At 43.2% G+C, this 20,332-nt stretch overlaps 2 protein-coding genes across 2 annotated transcripts in view; both read right to left on the bottom strand.

Moving 5' to 3' along the window:
• The window catches only part of LOC114449324 (receptor-type tyrosine-protein phosphatase mu), a 149,579-nt gene extending 143,471 nt beyond the window's left edge, over positions 1-6,108 (bottom strand). Inside the window, exon 1 of the mRNA XM_028426882.1 lies at positions 5,996-6,108. Within this exon, the coding sequence (XP_028282683.1) occupies positions 5,996-6,068 (73 nt within the window). The 5' untranslated portion in view covers positions 6,069-6,108. The remainder of the gene's footprint in view (positions 1-5,995) is intronic.
• A 7,106-nt stretch (positions 6,109-13,214) lies between these two features.
• Positions 13,215-14,864, bottom strand: LOC114450002 (leucine-rich repeat-containing protein 30-like). The gene has a single exon (XM_028427890.1). The coding sequence runs from the start codon at positions 14,584-14,586 to the stop codon at positions 13,693-13,695; it is 894 nt and encodes a 297-aa protein (XP_028283691.1). The 5' UTR covers positions 14,587-14,864; the 3' UTR covers positions 13,215-13,692.
• Positions 14,865-20,332: the final 5,468 nt, after the last annotated feature.

The raw sequence follows: 20,332 nt of genomic DNA, 5'->3' as shown, positions 1-20,332 counted from the left end.
CACTTTTGTTTTTGTTCAGCGTTAAGCATTAAAATGACTTGATTCTTCAGGAAAAGACACACAGAAGTGTGGCTTAAACAGACATTTTTACACCAAAACCTTTGCATTTCACCCCAGTAGGCTATCACTGAACAACACATTTGACATGCAACTGTATTGTTATGACAACAGGTGGGTACCAGACATGCAGCCGTGTGTATCACGCTCTCCCTGTAAGGACGTGCTGACTTTTTGTGACTTTAAAGAGGAAAAACGAGCAACTAACACTCATCACAGACACGCTGTAATAATGTCCTGATTTAAACTGCTTCTCCTTCTCCTCCCTCGTTCCCCTCCTCCATCTTGTCACCATTAATAACAATTGAGACCCTTGGAGCATTAATTAGTGAGTATTTCCAGTGTGAGCCTGGATTCTCCGAGCCACCTACAACGAAAGCAGCCTTCTGTAAACACCATTCGCTGCATAGTAAGTTGTTGTTTTTCCTACAAGGACTTTTTTTTAAGATATGGTGGTGAGATCACAGAATTATTCGAGCATGCTACACACACACAAACACCCTCTCTCTCTCTCACACACACACACGCATAAACACTCCCCCTCTGTCTCTCACCCTCTCTTCATTAGGCAGCCCCTGCGCTGGCCTGTGTGTGATTCATTAGCTTTTATCCTCTTCATTTGAAGAAGGAGCTGTGTATAATTAGAGCATCTCTGTTTGTCCGGCATCCTTCACACAGTCCCGTCTCTCAAGGCATTATCATTCCGACGCAGAGCTCCCAGATAACACAGCCACATCAGCCGCCTCGGAGGATGAACTTCAAACTATTACTGCCTCTCAAGAATGTAAATAAAGTCACTTGCAAATCAACAGCTAACGATTGAATGTGAAGTGGCAACGGCTAATGATTGAATGTGGAGTGGCACTCCAGGGATATGAAGACGATGAACCATATTGCTAGACTTCTTACTCACTTTATTTTGCAGGGAAGTGCTCATGATCGGCCAATTTGCACACTTTACAGTGACAGTCACATGTTTACTTTATTGTCCTTTAATTAAAGCTTTTCTTTCAAATGCAGTGGTTAAGAAACAATACGGAACTCTCAGAGGTCTGAGGACAATGCAGCATCACAGTGAAAGCTGTGCTTTTATGGAATGTTCAGGTTAGTCATCCGACCACAAGATCATATGTTTCACTCCTGAAAGGCCTGAGGGCAAAAAAAAGGTCCATAACAAACAAGAAGCGAAAAAAGCTGCAATTCATAGAGTCCATTTATGTCTGGGACTTTTATTTTGAAAGGATATGACCCCAACTATTGCATTATATATTAAAAAAAGTAATAAAAACAGACCAATTACACCAAGTTTAAATCCAGATGTTGACAAGAACACTTTAGGATTTGAAGGATTAAGTATGGAGGCTTTTATAAGTGCATTATCCAGTTCCAACAGTCCATCTTAGGTGGATTTAAACACACCACCGTTTGATCTGATCTGAGTACAGAGCCAGCAAAACAAAAATGCATCAGTGCAAACGCAGACCTGCCCTTTCTGTCAACTTATTAAGCCTCCAAATAGAAACACTTTCATTCATTTTTTAGCTTGTTTTCACACTTGTTAAATATAATGGAAGTCCATTCTGGATTAATTGTTCTGTTGCTGATTTGCTGTGTTTCTAGGATCCCTCGTGGCGCCGCACAGAGAACAGATGCTGACTTCTCCCACTGAAACAAAGCTGAATAATGTGTCAGACTGTGTGCCCTTTCTCCATGCTGTCATTCTGATGTAATACTCCTAATCAGAATAGTAAAAAATGATACATAATCTCATGTGTGATGCAGGACAGGGACTCTTGGTTTGCCTCATAAAGGTCCAATGAAACAATGAATGCCATGAGAAGCTTTTGACCACGGCCACAGCTCGTCACAGACGTCCCCACGGTCCAGACATTGGTATCGTTTTCCACATGCAGGTCACGTAATATCTGCCGTACTTGGTTGCTGCACAGATTTTGTATAATATAAATATTCACACTGTGTCTTGATCGCTGACAGGTTTTATTGCCATCATCATAAAAAAAGCTCGGTCAAGCCAGCTGACAAGGATTGTAGATGCACGCCTATACAAAGTGTTACGGTAAGGGTGCTCACTGCGGCCAAAAAGAGCGAAGAACGCTGCAGATTTCAGTGATTATTTATCAGCTCAATAAAACATGTAGGAAAACCTGAACAGTCTTATATTATGACCATATTTTACACTGTGCTATTCATTGTATATCAACACAACCTTGGCAATGAAGAGGAACTGTGTGTGAGTGCTGCTCCTGGTGGTGTTGACCAGTTACATGACTTCACTACTGTACGGATCTGTAGAAGATTAAACAAGGATTCATCTTAAATGCCATTTTTTGCATATTTAATCTTTCAGCATAGAAAGTTCATATGTTGGACCTGTCAAAGACATGGCTACATGGCTCTGTGCATGTTCAGCTACAAGCTAGCATCTCTGTTTACAAAGCCACCGACAGAGCTGATGCTGGATTAGAGTGGTGTTTCCTAACACACTGCTAATGTTTATTTGCTGATACTGTATTTTGGGGGGAGGAAAGAGGTGTTTTTGCATGAACAACGCCGCGTTATCATCCACCACATGTACCTGAAAAAAAAAATAACGACTTTAAACCTTAGCACCAATAGAAATTAGAGCCTCTCTCTACCCATAAAATGTGAATAATACTGTCAGTCTAGTCACTTCAAATGGATGGTCTGACTCTTTACAGCCACACTTAATATGTTCAACTTCTTAAAGTTTAGTTCTTAAAGTGACACCCCCCCCCCCCCCCAATCTTCCTGCCTCCTCCTTCCAGCCATGATGAGTCTTAAAGCAGCTCTGCTGACAAACTCAGCGGACCCTTTTCTAGGAAGTCACACAAATACCCGCAGTGTTTGAACAGCTTCAGTAAATCCATGTGTTTCCACCGCCTTCATTATCATCATAATAAAAGTGTCTGAAAAGCAAAGTTACAGAAGAATGTAGACACCTCACTTTCTGCTTTGTACTATCATCAATCACCACAGAGCTTTTTTTTCCTCTCTCTCTCTCTCGCTCTCTCCTCCAACATTTGTTGAAGCCATCATATTAAAAAAAAAAAAAATTAAAAAAATCACATGCATATTTAATTTCATTCTCCACTGGCTCACACAAAGGAAGCTGCCACCCTTCAGGACACCTTTCGGAAAAGTCTCTATTAAATCTGAGTCAGCTGGGAGAGAAAGAAGAAGAAGAAGAAGAAAAAAAAACATTTCATGAGTGGAAAAAGTATCTAAATTACTGCCTGACTTCAAATGAAGTGCTGTTTATCTTCTCAAGCAGCCAATGTGTTGTTTTACTCCTTAGTCACAGCTTGGATCAGGATCAGGATCGGTCAAGCAGGACCGCTATCAGAAGCAGTCACTCTGCGGTGACAAACTACAGCTCTCCACACTGCGAGCACGGGCATTATTCTCAGCGCAGCGCTCTGCCCTATCAGAAAACAAGGCAGATTTTATAGCTGCTGGAAGGAGGTGGTAAACATAACAAAGCGTGCAGCTCCCTGGAATTTAATGTGCTCGGTCAAAAGACAGAGTATAGATATCAAAGGCCTGGCCTTCTGGATTTAAAAAAAAAAAAAAAAAAAAAAAAAAAGCTGTCCTCATAATGTTGAAAACAAACGCCCTGGCCATACACAACAAATGATTTATAGTGTTGTTGTTTTTTTTTTTGTTTTCTGTCTGAACCATCCAGTGGGCATTGTGAATGCAACAGGGGAGGGAATAAAACAAAAGGGCTGTTCGTCTCTATACCGAGCCACTGAGAGCAGATATGCAGGTGCATAAACAAGTTCACAAAGGAGGGAGATGAAACTGATACAGTGCAATTCTGATTATGGAGTTGTTGTTTCACTGGCAAATGAAAAGACTTCTAAAGGAGTGCTCACTGTGATCGAATTGAGGCTGCACAGTCACAAGGTGCAGATACCGAGCTCTGAAGGAGACCGCTGCTCTGGTTACCTCACTGATCTAATTATCACATGAGCTGTTATCGCCTTCTCTCCATATAACAAATGCCTCGCGCTGCATTCACAGGCTCATATTTAGCCTCTACCCCTCCATCCGTGTGTGGCTAATCCGTCACCTAGCCGAGGAGAGTAAAATACGTCCAATTGATTTCTTCCTGGTTTACATATTTACACACACACTTGTGCAATTAGGAGCACATTTATCGATGGTTTCAGCACCACTGGGAGCCCTGCAGTGCAGCTCACTCCAATAAATCTCCCGTTCCTGAGGTTGCCAGCGGGCAAGACTGATAAACCCAACGCAAAAAAAAAAAAAATGGACTGGGGATACTTTGAGCTGCAGGGTAAAGGAGTTCTCAGTCACTAAAAATTGACTGAGGGAGTTTACACAGCTTGATGAAAGCAGTGTTTTTTTTAACCATAAAAGTCTTCTGGTGTAATCTATCTAAAAGATCAAAATAAGAAAAAAGTAGCCACACACACTAAAAATAAAACTTTGAAACATCAAAGTTGGATCACTTCTGCCACAGCGCTGACACAAACACTTTCTAAAGTGCATCTGAATTCTGATCTATGAGGCTGAGTCCAGGTCCTCCACTGACTTCATCATCTGAGGATCATATTATGTGTGTACCATGCTGCCCCCAACAGGCTCTGTGAAAAATGCTCCGGCTGTCTGCTGAAGCCCACAACAGAACACACACACACACACACACACTCCTCAAAGTCGAAGCAGTGCAATGCAACACATCCAGAGGTTCAATGCATTGTGTTTTTCAGATGCAGCTCTTAATTGTACTGGCAGTATGGATCACCTTCAGATACATTGATTGGCATAAATATGGGCTAATGTGCTCCCCCCCTCCCCTCCACACACACACACACAGACACACACACACAGATAATGTCATTGTGGAAATGGCAGAAATCAGCCCTATAGGGGCTCATTTAGCCTCTGAATGGTGAGTCCCCCTTGGGCAAGCTGCGGTCATTATATTGAAGGTGAAAGCTCACACTATTATTTCAGTCATTCTAACAAGTCATAAAATGAGTTCCTGAACTTTTTGCTCCTCACTTTGACTGCCAGGATGAATAACATTCATTTCACAGCTGCTCTTGTACATGTCGAGAAGTTAATAACCACGAAACTACTGATCCACCAGAGCAGAAGTTTAACTCCTACAAATAAAATTAACACTTTCATTCAACAAAAATCAACGTTAACTGCAAAGACGTGTGTAAATCCTCCCTTATAGTGAAGTGCACTTAAATAAAAAGGCAAGCAAAGACATTAAAAGCTGCAGTAAAGGCAGCACACAGTGTGGAAGCCACGATATCAGCGCTGGATTAAAAGCGGCTTTACGCACCCAATTTAAAGAGACAATAAAAGCTACTTTGGAGGAGACGCTGCGTTTTTAACAGTCTAGACCGGCTCTTTGGCACCAGAACTGAAGTTCACATGGAGGTCTCCTTTGGGCTTAACGCCTCGCCGTGAACGCGGCAACGCGCGGTGACACTCGCGGTGCGTGAATCCCTTGAGGTTAATCACATTAGACAGCAACTTATCAAGATAAAGTTAGACACGAACACTGGAGTCATTCCGCTGTGCTGCTGCTGCTGCTGGTGGTGGTGGTGGTGGTGCCGGTGGTGGTGGGATCGGAGCAGCCCGCAGCGCACCTGCTCGCTGCGCACTCCGGCAGCCAAGAGGTAAAAAGAACTCACGCTTAAGAGTGGAGCGGAGAGATTTTTGTCCATAAATCGCCACATTCACAACAGACTGCCTCAAATGTTCCAATTCATTCCGAGAAACTGCAGCTAAACTCTCACAGAAACTCATTTAAGTGCATTTCACCTTCAGTTCGCGTCCCCAGGTGAGACACAAGGGGAGACCACACACATGGTCGGCGTGCGCGCAAACGTCTCCAGGTGATAGACCTTACCTTTAAAAACTTCCCCCCGGGCGGACAGCAGCAGGGTCATCGCAGCAAACAACCAATTGATAACTTTATCCATGTCGGCAGCGCCGTCGTAGCGTTAACCCCCCCAGCCGTGGGGTTAACTCTTCTGTCTGTTGCTGGAACTTAAATCCTAGCTATACTTTCTGGAAGTGTCAAACCTAAAGTGTCTTTCTTTTCCTCCTGCCCTCCGTCCCTGTGGCGCGCTGTCGGGGCACTGAGTAGGAGGTCTGTGCGCCGACGCGGCTTCTCCTTGCCGGGGCTCGCTTCTCACTTGAAGGAGAGACCGTGGTGTGTGTGAGTGAGTCCTGATTCCTGAATTACGCCTGGATTGAGTGGTCCGGCAGCTCCGGGAGGAGAGCAGCGGCTGTGCGCGCTCTATCTGGCCGGTAGAGGGCAGGTGTGAGTCCCGCCTGTGAGTGTCCCCACCTCCCACCTCCAACTGTGGCTCTTATTGGTGTTCATGTCGAACAGCTGCGGGGGCTGAAGTTAGCTGAAGTGAAGTATTGGCACCGTGAGTTTAACTCAAGCAGTCAGTGTGTTCATATTGATTTTTAATGGGATGGTTTGTGCAGAAATTATCATTATTTTTCAGTTGCATCCAAACACTGTAAAAACAAGGAAGCATTGTTATATCTCTCCATCTTTTATAAGAGCTGACACATGCCTGCATCCTGTAATCTCCTCATTGGCTATCACACGTAGTGCTGCCTCACACTTCTATCTCCCTCTTATGGACAAACAGTCCAAAACATGAGATTAAACAGACTTATCTGTGTCTGAGGGACTGTAGTGTCCTGTAAGAACGTCTGTCCACACCAAACATTGATACAGAGCGTGTGAAAACCTATTGCAGTTACAGGAGTGTCTAGATCTGTCACACATTTAATAAAAAATAGGAAAAGTGGTGAAGAATTAAATTGGTAAAACAATGTGTGAAGCTGTGAGCAGAGAGCCAGAGAACCTAAACATAACATTAAAATGAAGTGTGCACTGTGATTTATGGCTCTTTGTTTAAACATATAAACCATATTTCTAGCTGGGGGGGGGGGGGGTAATGTGACATACAGTGGTTTGTAAATTATTTAACATTTCTGCATAAATATGATCCAAAAAAGTCCCTAAAGAGATCTAACAGATCAGAGAAATGTTATTTTTGGTCATTTATTTCAGAAAATTATCCACAAAATTATTCTCACAGCAGGTTCTGACCGTTCTTTCTACTTTAACGCTTCTTCTGTAGAACTACATGTGTTGTTGTCGTCCTACTTTCTCCACAACCTACTTTTTCTCTTGAGATTCATCCTGTCATTTTCCAGAATGATGCCCAGGTGCAGCAAAACAGGCTCGAGCCATGATGCTACCACCACCGTGCTGGAACACAGTGTTTTTCTTTCTCCACACTTTATCACCCAAACCAAATATCTTAGTTTGTTTTTTGAATGTGGAGATCCAAGCGCAGACTCGAATGATAATCATTTATTTTGTAAAACACAAAAGAACCAAAAACTTCCCGAAGGAGAAAAAACTACTGAGGAGCAGGTGCTCTGGAGGGCGCAGGCTGAGCTGGACGGGACCAGGCTGAGCGGCGTCTAAAAAGAGGAACAGGTTTTAGGATGACGAGGAATCAAACAGGAAAGTTCGAGAGCACGGTGTTGTTACCATAAGGTAAGCTGAAGAACTGACGAGGAGGAGGGTGAGGCAGGTCCTTAAGAAGGCGGCAGGTAAGAGGGGAGTGGAGACAGGTGTGCCCAATCAGCCCGGTGCTCCGCCCAGCCAGCACTGCCACCTCACCAGGCACCAGAGAGAGAGAACCAGGACGAGCGAGAAAAACATAAAAAACAAATGGCCAACAGGTGGCGATGATACGGCTCACCACAAAAAACAAAAAAACAAAAGCAGTGTTTTTGTCATGGTTTGAGCCAGGGCTTTTATTTTGTAGTTCATTTACTTTTGCATTAGTTCTGGTTTTATTATGTTACTTCCTGTTTTATTTTGTATTCACTGTTTCCCCTCTTGTTTCAGGTGTCTTGACTTCCTCTTCCTCGTGTGTGCTCCCTCCTCCTGTTGATTACCTGCTCCGCCCTAATGTGTCACACCTGTGTCCTATTGTCTTCCCGCCTTCCTTTGTATATAGTCTGTGGCTGTGTTCGAAATCACTCCCTACTCCCTACTCCCCATATGGGGAGTAAAATGTAGGGCACCATATAGTGAACTCATTGTGAAAGCATTTTCGGACACTACCTCCGTGATTTTCGGAAATTTGTCGTAAATTAAACGAGCCGATCTCTGCCGGCTAAACTGACTCTGCTGTTAGCAGTTATAATTTGTAATAACAATAAATGTTTTATGGCAAATCATGAGTAAAACAAACACAGCTGGTCATGCTGCATTCTTTAAACCATTATTATATTTATAAGACAGGTGACGTAATGTCCGTTCCCGTTCTTTTCGCCGGTCTGCGCAATGCATGACGGTACATATCGCTAAAAGTTGTGACCATTGGATGGACACTACTTTTCAAGATGCATTGTGGGATACATTGAGGGCCCTATATGGGGTCTATAATTTCTCACTAAGATTTCAGACAGCACTACAAAATGGTGGAGGCTCTTTATAGGGCCATATATAGTGATTAGTGAGTGATTTCGAACACAGCCTATGTCTTGCCTCCCTCTCGTTGCCTGTTCGTCTTGTGAGTAATCCGAGCATACCAGCCTTCGTGGCAGCCTGTTGGCCCTTGTGATTCTCCTGTGTTCTCTAGTGTTTTTGGATTTTCTTGTGTTTGACCTCGACTGGATTTTTGACTACCGTTTTTGCCTTTGCCCTTTTTGATACCTCTGCTAGGCTGACCCATGTACCGAACCTTGGCCTGTATTAAACTCTGAATTTTGTCCTTTACCTCTGGCTCCTCTGCATTTGTGTCCGCCATTAAACACCGCTGCCATGCACAGCATGGCTGTTTGGTGCTCACTGATGAACACATCGTCATATTTGTGCACACACAGTGTAAATCACGATTCTGTTCACAGGACGTTAATACACTGCAGCATTAAAATGCATTTTCATGCTCAACTTGACGCCTTAATATATTAACTCTGCACATTAAAATCATTTGGCTGATGTATTTCTAATCATAGTTCACCTTGTGTGTCCTTTTTGATCAGCTTCATGCATTGATCCTGTTGAAAGGAAGCACAGGCTGACATTCAAGAGCTCTTCATCAGTTGACCTGGCCGTGCACATTATTTTTTTTTACCTGCTTCGATGAATCAATGCTTCACTTTGATATATGCAAATATTTGTTCAAAATGAGTCTTATCTGAGACGACGAGTGCAAACAACGGCGGGATATTTTCACTGCTACATCAAACAGAAAGACGGAGAGGCAACTAATGACAAAGTCAACCAATGTCATTCCTTATTGTTTTTGCATGCATAAACACACACGTGGCCGTTTCACTTGTACCAGCAGTTTTCATGGCTAATTAAAATGCAGCCAGATTGACACGGGTCTACATTTAGTTTCAGAATGACCTCCTGTCGTCAAGGATATATGGCTCCAGTTGTTGTTTTTTTTGTGTGTGCAAGTCCACAAACAACGGCTGGAAACGCCACACGTCTCTTTGTGGTGTGATATTGTCTTGGCTGCAATGGTTATGCTGCCAGCAAGGAATGCATGAATGCCAGTCTGAGCAGAAGCTGTCGGGGGAATTGAATGGATAACATCATTGTTTGCACTTACAGATGCACGGAGAGAAAGAGTGCGAGTGTGTGGAGGGGGTGTGCCTCAGCGGTTAGCCATAAACACAGTCTTAAGTAATGCTCAGCGAATACTTCCAGGTCCCTGAAGTACCACGCAGATTTTAAAGTGGCTGTTATTTATCGTGCATACAAAATGGGACATTATGATGGGTGATTGATAAGTTTGTGACCTACAGTAGAGAGAGTTGTAACATCCACGTGCACTTAAACTTCACCTCAGGACATCTTCGAGCACGGTGAAGAAGAGGAGAGCCTGGAAGATGACACCCCCCATCCTGGAAGTGCTGGTCACCGTCACCACACAGAAACCCACTGACATGATGTTGACACAGTGATGGTATGTTGACAATGAGCTGGGCATGCATGAGTTCTCAGGCCTGATCAGAAGCACCTTCTGCAGCAATGACCTGGACATACTACACAGCAATGGGAAACAGTTCAGCAGGAAGAGTGCTCTTCATCCAGGACTACACTCCAAAAGTCCACAGAGGTGATGGCTGCCATCCAGGTGTGTGGATTTGAGCGCCTACCCTTGTAATTACCTGACTTTGCAAACCTCAGAGGACTACCTCTTTGTCCAAGATGAAGAAGGAGCCACTTTGCCAGATTTTATCGGTGCTGTCAGAGCCGAACACAAGAGGAAGAGTTGCTTGACTTCTAGTCACATCTTTAACCTTTATTTTCTCTAAATAGTGGTGTACTGTTTTAACTTTTTCAATCCCGATAATGACATCATACCTAGACGTTGTGTATCAGCCGATACCTTACGCCTGATCCCTGTTCTAGAAGGCTGTGCTTGGATGTTACAGCTGAACCAAATCTTATATATATTTCTTATTAAATTAGTCATTTGTATTACTAATTTAGCTGAGAGGCAGCTGCACCGCTGGCTGGGAATCCCTGTCCTATTTGTTGACTGGTGCTAGAAAAAAAACTCACTGAAAATCCCGATCTTGGCATAGATGCTGCTTTTTTTTTTTCAATCCTGTAACCTTTCACAAGCTTTACTTTCATCACACTCTCAAAGCAAGACACAGAGAAACTGTGACATTATACTGATTGGAAGACAGGAAGTGCCTCCAAAACTGATGCCAGACCAGGATCAAAAGATTCCATATTTAGGCCTCAAAGGTGGTGACAGCGGTCCGCTGTTCCCGTGACTCACTGTTACTGATTTCTGAACAACATCCTGAGTTTGTGAAAAGGTGATGATGATGATGACATTTAATCCAGGATGGGTGCTGCCAGCGGGAGGGAGAGAAGCAACCCCTGGGCCAAAAATCTATTCTCCTGCATATTCAGGGACAGTTTACGTCAGTTAAATACAAGAATGATGAGCTAAATGACGCTTTGTAATCGACAGTATAAAGCTCTGTCAATAAATGCCGATCACCTCAGTCAGTTCAAGGGGTCTCAGTGTGACAGAACAAAGACATATTAACTCTCTCCTCATGTGGCATCCAGACAACGTTGATTTTTTTTGTGATTATCCCGCACCTTGATTGTCAAAGGCTCAATATGAGATTGATTAGCTGTCCTTCATTATGGCAAGTCACTGGCCGCTAGTGATGCTAAACTGTCTTTGAAGCTTTGGCTTATGAATGCAAAACAGCCCTCGGAATGAACAGGCGCCAATCTGCTCAGTTGTTACATCCCGCACAGCGTCTCATTATAAAGCAAAGTTATTGGAGCACGTAGCAATTAAAAGAGGATCAGCAAATCCTACAAAGACCTGTAACTGCAGTCATGCTGGATCCCTGGTGTACAGCTGACCACCACTGCACTGATTGCCAAGCAGCAAAGGATCATTTTAATTTGATGTCAAACTGGTCAAAGCATGTCTCCGTGTGCTTTGCTTAAATATACACAAGAGACTGTTTGTATGTGGAAGTTAAACTTTCATGTGTTAGTTACTGTTAGTCGCTTGATGTGAAATAAATGACTTGACTCCAGCGAACCTCGTCGTTCTTTATTGTATTATCACTGAAATAGTAACACCTGAATTCAGGTCATCTGACTCACATCTTTATTTGACAACATGTCCCATGATCACTATCTAGGACAAAGACTTATTCAGGAAAGGCTCATCTATCATGAATGCATGGGTTGTGTGTGTGTGTGTGTGTGTGTGTGTGTGTGTGAGCACTGCAGAGAGCTTAGCAGCAAACTGCTGTTAGTGGTGTAGTAACAGGTACGGACCAACAGAGGTCGCTTTTTTGCCGTTGCTGCCATGCTGACTGTACTGACGGTGGGAGAATGTTCCACATTATAAGTGACCATGCAACTCTTATTTTGAAAGAATAACCTGTGGCAGAGACCCTTCAAAATAAACCCTCCTCTCCACAATAGTGACAATAGAAATGTGTTGATATTATCTACTGGAAACATTCAGTATTTTCTTTCTCAAAATAGCACTATTAACATGAAAATTGATGTTGTTAATGTTAAGGGAGGATTCCTGTTTAAAAAAGTATTTAATAATTCTTTTACTTAAGGTGATTTTTTTAAGTGCTTCTAATCGCCTCTTTCAGTTATGGTAATCTTAAAATAAAATCAGTGACAACAAAGAAAATTGACCAGGAAGTTAATTCACAGACCAAAAACATGTATTTTAAACAATTGTTTAAATATTTCCTGGCATAGTAATAGCTGACATGTAATAGAATTGTAATAACTTGACTTAAACTGATTACATATTGTGAATGGTTTGTTTGTTTGTTAGCTAAATTATTAGCCTGTTCAGTAGCAGTTTGACCTAGTCAGTGTTTAAACTATACTCAGAGTGAATAACACACATATAAGAAATCCCTTTATGTAATCCATTGTTTTAAAGAATATGGTGAAATAGCCTGCTCATGTGTTATTACAGTATTGCATCACACTATCACTGCAAAAATCAAAGTTACTGTTAAAGTGGCATTCAGGGAAATTTCATTTATTTCACCTTTAAATAGTAAAACACGGACATTACACAGTGCAGTCATGTAATTCCACTGGGATTCTGTGTCAGACTTAATTTAATTCACACCTTTTTTTTGCTACAAAATACTGTTTATCTTCCAGAAATATTTTCATATTTAACTTCAAATCTTTGAGCAGTTACATCACAGGGACACTGATTAAACTGGCACACATGCCGACTGTTTTAATAAAAGATTTACAGTGTAAATTTACTTCATGTACTGTGTTAAGTACACACAACCTAATTCTGTCAGGAGCTTTTAAATCTTTATTTACATTACATTTGAACTCAGTTGAATATCATGTCCCAGACCCGTCCACATCCACTCACATCATGTTTTTGTTTACCAATTGTTGTTGTTGGTTCTTGTCTAACGGGAGCTGCTGCTCTGACCTGATGGAGTGGAACCACATTTAATCAGAGACCCTCCCCCACCTCCAACTCCACTGTTCTTTCCACTGACTTTACACACCTGATCCCTGTGACCTGAATGCAACAAAGAGAGTGGTGAACTTATCCCCACCACCCCCACACCTCCACCCCTCCAACCCACCAGTGGCCCAACAAGATCAACTGACCAGTGATCAGCACCCAAATGTAGACCTGTGAATTTTTTTTGCGTGAGCTGAGTGACTCGTCTTGACCCCCTTTGCTGCAGCTTTACAAACATGACACAGCAGTTACCGGCTGATTATTTATATCCAGTGTTTTCTATTATGTAAAAAATAAACAGGAACATCTAAATGTAATTAAAAGTCCATTATCACTGAGCATGAGTCATTTGTCTTATGTAATGCTATAGTAGGCAGTCAGTCTGAGGTAACAGCAGACCCTCAGAGCATGACTACCACGTGCCAAGAGTCAGATGTGTGCCAACAACAACACACACACACACACACACACACACACACACACACACACACACACACACACACACACACACAGTGGTATTCCCTCATGAGGGCTTGAGGTAGTTATAGAGGGCACTGAGTCCTCCTTGCAGCACCTCTTGGATAGGCTTGAGGAGGGGGTTATGGATAATATGGAGTCCTTTATCCAGCGGGTGGCAGGCCAACCGCCTGAGCCGGCTCAGCAGGTACATTTCCATGGGTACACTTTGCAGGTCGTTGAAGTCAACGTTTAGCAGTTCCAGAGACTCCAGAAAGCACAGAGTCTTAGGCAGTGTGTGAATGCTGTTCCCCTCCACGATAAGGATTTTTAAGTTAACCAGGTCCTGTATCTGGTCTGCAATGGTCTCCAGGCGGTTGCAGGCCAGGTGGAGGAAGACCAGGCCCTTCATGCTGTAGACGCAGGTGGGGATGTGAACAATGCGGTTGTGGCTGAGGTTGAGTTTGGTCAGTTTGTGCATGGTTCCTAGGCTGCTGGGAAGGCCTGTGATCTGGTTGTTTGCCAGGCTGAGCACCTCCAGGCAGTTGCAGGAGCCCAGCTCCTCCGGGACTTCACTCAGGCGGTTGCGACAAGCGAAGAGCACACGCAGCTTCTTTAACTGGCCAATCTCCGGTGGCAGGCTGGTCAGGTTGTTCCCCCAGAGGTTGAGGATGACCAAATTTTCCAGGGCACCCAGTGCAGGGGGCAAAGAACGGAGGCAGTTCATGGACAGGTTTAGCTTCTGTAGCTCTTTGAGCTCCCACAGCTCAGCAGGCGTCTCATCGAGCCCCCTCATGGCTAAGCTCAGGGTGCTGTAACCAAAGTGCACTGTGGTGTGTCTGCGGATCCGCTCAGCAGCTGACGACAAGCTGGACTGATTGTCTCTGAACACACTCTTTCTCCTTTGACTCACCTCATCCAGCTCCTTGTTGGGCAGACTGCGAGATTGCTTCCCGCCCATCGTCCTCTCAGCGCTGTTTATTCTATCACTTATAACAAGATTAGCTGAATCACCAACTCTTGGAGCATTGAGAGGATCGCTGAGGGTAACGGCTTCTGATTGATCTCCAGGGTTCTTGAACAGTCCACGCAGAACATCATCGGTTCCAGTGGCGGTGTAATGTCTGGTTGTTGGAGAACTCCTGATGTTTTGGCAGCCGTCACATTCAGTCCTGGCTGCTTGCAGTCTGCTGTAACAGAGCACTGTGGGGACTCGTGGTCTGCGTCTCCCAGACCAACTGCCTGTCTTACTGGATTTCATTCCCCAGCTGGTCCTGTCACTTTTCAAGTCCACAGATAGCACCAAGCTCTCCACCCACAACAGGAGGGCCAGACTGGGGATAGGATGTAGGGTGAGCTCAATCAGCTGAGGTCACTGCCATGATCTCATAGCTTAACACACAGAAATACACCGGCGCTCAGACATGCTGTCACACATGGTGCACAAACATGTTTATTTTATTCATATATTGAAGGCTACAGCTGCTATAGCTTCTTTTTTTAATTCAAAACGCCTCATATATTTACATACTGTCTCTCTCTCTCTCTCTCTGTCTCCTCTCACATTTTTTCCATGTGTCGGCCTTTGTGCATGTTCTTAACTTAAATATGGCACCAAGCTGGCAGCCGTGAAAACACTAAATCATCTCTCAAAAAAAAAAAAAAACAGCAACAGCTCTTAGATGTGGTTCAATCTCAAGTGCAAACAGGACATGGAACATTCCCGTATGTTCCTAGAAATCTCTGCTGCTCGTTCATGCTGCCCCCTGAGGGGAGAATCTCTCTTTATGTGAGACAATATGCTGCAGCGCATTTTAATTTTTGAATTTGTCTTTCCCCTAAGCAACTTACACACCGAGGTGAAAAGTTCCGAATGCATTTTCCCTGAAGAGAGTCTTCACTTAAAGCTATTTGTTCCACTTCCTTTTACAACGTCAGACTAAATTTCAAACATTGTAACGTCTCAGTCCTTACTGTGATTTGTGTGCATAGTCTCTGTGTGTGTCTTAGAAGCTCTGAGTCACAAAGCAGGGCAACTATCCCAACATGCATCTGGTGAGACAAAAAAAAACACACTCACTGTTATCTAATTTAATCCATCTACTTTGTAATTTAAACAAAATTTGTTAAGTTTGTGATCCAAAGTAAAAAGAGACCCATGCATGTATTTTTCAATGTAGCACCCCCTCATGTTTGTGCACTTTAAATTAAGAACCCTTTATTAGTCCCACAATGGTGGGTGCTTAAGGCAGCCCAGCAAAGAGTGCCATACACCAGTGAGTACACTGAAGGCTATGCCTTGCCCAAGGACACACAACAGTGACTAGGGATTGAACCACCAGCCTTCTGGTTATTGGACAACCCTGCTATACCACCGAGCCACTATTGCCCAGTGATCCAGCAGTAGTGTGCAAACTTGACCTCCTGGTCCTCAGAAAGCAGTGCAGGAGAAAATTGTTGTCAAAATGGACGATTCTGTCTTCATCTCTTTTCCTCTTAAAGAAGAGAGAGTAGTCCATGGATGCCAAATCAGGTGCTGGATGAGTTCTGTCCACATTTCTGGATGGCGGCCATCACCACTGGACTTGTAGAGTATTGTCTTGGTGGAAGGGTGCTGCTCTCCTTAGCTTCACTTGCCTTACGCTGGAATTTCTTTCATAGCTCTCAGAAGTCTTCATATAAAACCCTGTCGTTGTGTGATTCCAGCCTCGCAGGCCGACATCTTGCCTGCAGAACTCATGCATGGTTATAAAATGTTGGATAAAACTTTCAGGATCTGCCTAAAATGGCCTTTTTTTCTGCACAGTTACAAGACATTTAAAAATAGCTTAAAAGGACTGTTTAAACAGAACCTGGGGTTAAAAACATCAGCTAGAGAACATGTTATATAAATGTAATGGAGTGTATTCTTGGACATGATCCACCTTCCTAGACAACCTTACACAGTCTGACCAGACTTGGAGTGGCCTTAGTCATCATTCTTCTCCCAGTCCAGTAATCAAAGACCCAGGATGACAGTTAGCAGTGATATCCAGCTCTGGGGACTTGGTGGCTCTGCTCTGAGCTACATCAGCACTTATAACTGACAGGTTGAACCATGTGTTTGCTGAATTGGACAACAGAGCTGGTGCTGAGGTGCACTGACCATTCAGGCAGCTGCTTGTGCAGCAAGTCTCATTTGGACCTTTTCAGTTAATACCTTCACATCACAATAACTTTAGTAGAAAGTAGCTGACTGGTAGATTCCTCTGTGTGCAGCAAGACACTTTATCACAAAGTCTTTAGTTTTTAGGGGGAGATCTGCAGTGCTGATCGTGTGTATATGTGTGCCATCACGGATAATTTCACTAACAGCAGGATTGCTGTATCCTGCCGTCCTCTATTTACATGAAAAATGACACCTCAGCTGTAACCGTCAGAGCAAACACATCCCCAGAGTGGCAGAGCGGGGTTCGGAACACATGCTGTCAAATATGCAGAAAAACCTCGGCTTCATATGCATATCCCTCATTATGGGTTAACTGTGGCATCGCAGTACCTGCAAAGAGCTGAAATGGATGGACAGATGGAGGGAGGGGGTGTGATAGGAGCGAGGTAGGTAGGTAGGTAGGTGGGCAGGATGAATGGACACAGGGAATAATGCTTGCTTGTGTGACAGAAAGATGTCACCATGACATACCTCTCTATAACACACAGCTGACTAACACTCCGTCATAATCTGGTGTGGCATGAATCTTCATTAAGTGCTTTTTCCCTCCCAAAAAATGAATCTACCAGAAACAGATGTGTGGAAACAGCTTGAGATTTAAATGACATGAAAATGGGATTTACCATTCCTCTTGCATTCACATAACACCTTAATACGGAGTCCCATTAGCACCAAATGAGGATGAGTTATTCACTCTGAGAAGAGTTACACCCTCCAGTCCTCAGGGCGACAAAAATGATCTCATTTGAGAAAGCTCATCTGGTTATGTGGCACAATAATGACTCTGGATGAGCTACCTTTAGAGACTCTGGTTCAAGATATATACCATTATTACTTGTTCATTACTGTGGAGGCTTGTGGCGATGACAGATGATATATGGCCTTACTGCCACAGAAGCTGCCGTAGGTGTCTCTGTCCCGTTTGAAATGTAAGGAGTACCTGCCAAGACCTGAGGCTCTTTAGAGTCTATATTGCAGACACATTACTCCCCAAAGCCAGCTGCTCTCACTGAAGAATATGTTCGGCTCTTTAGACAGAATACAAGATCAGGTCTGAGAGACAAGGAATGTGCATTTTGCATTGCCTTTTGAATCATCACCAGACCAAATTAGCACCACGAAATGGGAGAAAGCACGAGAACACGAGCCACCTGAGCTGATAATCGTCTATTATTCAGCAGGTGCAGATGTGAATATTCACACCACTGGACACTTTCCACTTTCCATTTGCGCACATGTATGCATCCCACCCTCGCTAATGGAGTCTGTGGCTGTATATTTTAGTTAAAAAAAAAAAAAAAAACGGAGGATATGTCGCACATTTGATTTGCCATCTGGAAATTGGCTGCAGTGCTGCTCTGCCCAAACCTCCAGGTGACACAAAGGATCTACTCAGCAATGCAAATGTGTGTGGGGAGGAAATGTGAGGGAGTGTCCAACAAGTCTGCTCAGAGGCTGAATAAAGAAGCCAAGAACATTTCATTTCAATGTTTCAAATGTTCATTTAGTTACTAGGTTGGACAAGTTGACGCCGCCCCTGGCTGGCTGTGCAAATTGTCGGCATGCAAATAAAGCCGGCGTTAACACATTCAAGCATACTTTGAAGACATATCAGTGTGAGGGAAGCACATATTCATAACTACTCTGCATCTTCTTCGAATATTTTTCACCTCCTTATCAACTCAAAGTGAAACACCTCCACTGAGCATCAGGTAATCTCCTAATCTCCTGCCCCAGGCCGCGTGCCAGGTGTCTGTGGTTAGATCTGTAGTGAAGCAGCCAGATTCATCTGCAGATAAACTGGGACAACATGATGAATAGATAATAAAGGCACCCAGGGGAAAGCACTATCCGGGTTAACTCCACCGCATAAAGATACCATTTGTAATGATGGCTGGAATCAACAGGGGGAAGCACAGTGAGCAAAGCTAACGGGGCTCCAAAGTGACCAAATCAGTCGCGAGTCTGCTGATACAGCAGATGGGGAGTACAAACCAATTGTGGCCGTGACAACAACAAGCAGGGTGATGAAGTACCAGTGAGCAGCCTATCTGGGTCTCACCTGCTCACTGCTATAGGCTGCAGAGTGCTAAACAGAAACGGCTGTACATTTAGAACGGTTTGATGAGATAAACTGTCACAGCTTTGGACTGGCAGGTTGATGTGTCCGCTCCGACCTTGCCTCTGTCCTCAGCAGAGATGTGGGACATGATGACAGCAAACTTCTCTCCAGAACATGCATTCATACAAAACCTGATGTCAGCTAAAATGTGTGGGATCTAATATATGTAGAGCAGGCATCAGCCACCATGGGACAATTCCCATGCTGGGTACCCCAGACTGCTGAAGGAGTAGCTATAGTTAAATATCTATATTAGGGCAAGGCACCGTATGGCTCTTCATCAACAAGGCATCTCTGAAACCACTGAAAGAAAAAATATAGGATGAATATATAACCCTCACTATAAAAAATGGATAGTTAAAAAACTAAATAATAACAATGTGGTGAAATACACAATTAAATAAAATAAAATAAAATAATGTATGCATTATTAATTTAATTACATTAAATAAAAATTATGCAGATTAACATACAATTTGAAATAATGTAAAATTATATTTATAATAAAAGGTAGAAAAACTGTAAATACATACATTAAAATCAATAAGGTAGATTAAAACAGTGTGATAAAATGTAAGATTAAAATAAAATGAAAAACAAAGAAAAATGTAAATTAAATCAAACTGAATTAAATTTATTTAAATTAAAATAAATCAGTCAACTAGAACAAATAAACAAAAATGTCAAAGTAAAGTAACTTGGATTTAACTTTAGTTAAGTGTGACAGTGGTTCAGTTCAATAATGTTTAGTAGACATTATACTAAAATGTTTAAATCAGTGTTGATTCCCAAAGTGACTGTGACCCATGATCAGCTGAACATGTTGTTCATGTGTGCATCACTAGAATGAATAAGCTGAGCAGCAGAGCAGAGGAGAGATCATTGCCAGGCGGAATAGACAGCCTTGCCTTACTGCAGACTGTTTATTTCAGGTGTTGTAGCAAAAAAAAAAAACTCATTTGGACCACCAGTGGCAGTCTGGAGGTTTCAGTGCTGATGATTTTTCTGTTCATGCCAGCCGAACTTGAGACAATTGGATCTGACAAGCTCTGTTCGAGAAATTAGGATGCCTGCCAGACCATCACTGCCAGCAAGCCATAAATGTTTCATGTGGTGCTGATATGGTAATCATCGGATCCCTACAATGACACCTTGTGAGGGTTGGATAACGATGGCTGTCTTTCAGGCCTGTGTGACTCTGGACATGGTCCAACAGCTGAGGCACAGCCTGACTTGTGAATGTCAGAAAAAAAAGAAAACAGGTAGGTGAAAGGAATGCAGGCGTCCCCCCTGGCATCCTGCAGCTATGGGCTCACACACTGCTGAGAAATGGCACACGAGGAAAAAAAAGAATTCACTCCTCTGACTTAAATATGC

Source organism: Parambassis ranga, chromosome 17, assembly GCF_900634625.1.
Source record: "Parambassis ranga chromosome 17, fParRan2.1, whole genome shotgun sequence".
In the NCBI taxonomy this organism is placed as follows: domain Eukaryota; kingdom Metazoa; phylum Chordata; class Actinopteri; family Ambassidae; genus Parambassis; species Parambassis ranga.
Note: the sequence above shows the minus strand (reverse complement) of the source record. Positions and strands in the feature narration are given on the sequence as shown.

Coding starts and splice junctions, on each gene's coding strand:
- LOC114450002 (XM_028427890.1), bottom strand. CDS start 14,586: ATGGGCGGGAAGCAATCTCGCAGTCTGCCCAACAAGGAGCTGGATGAG.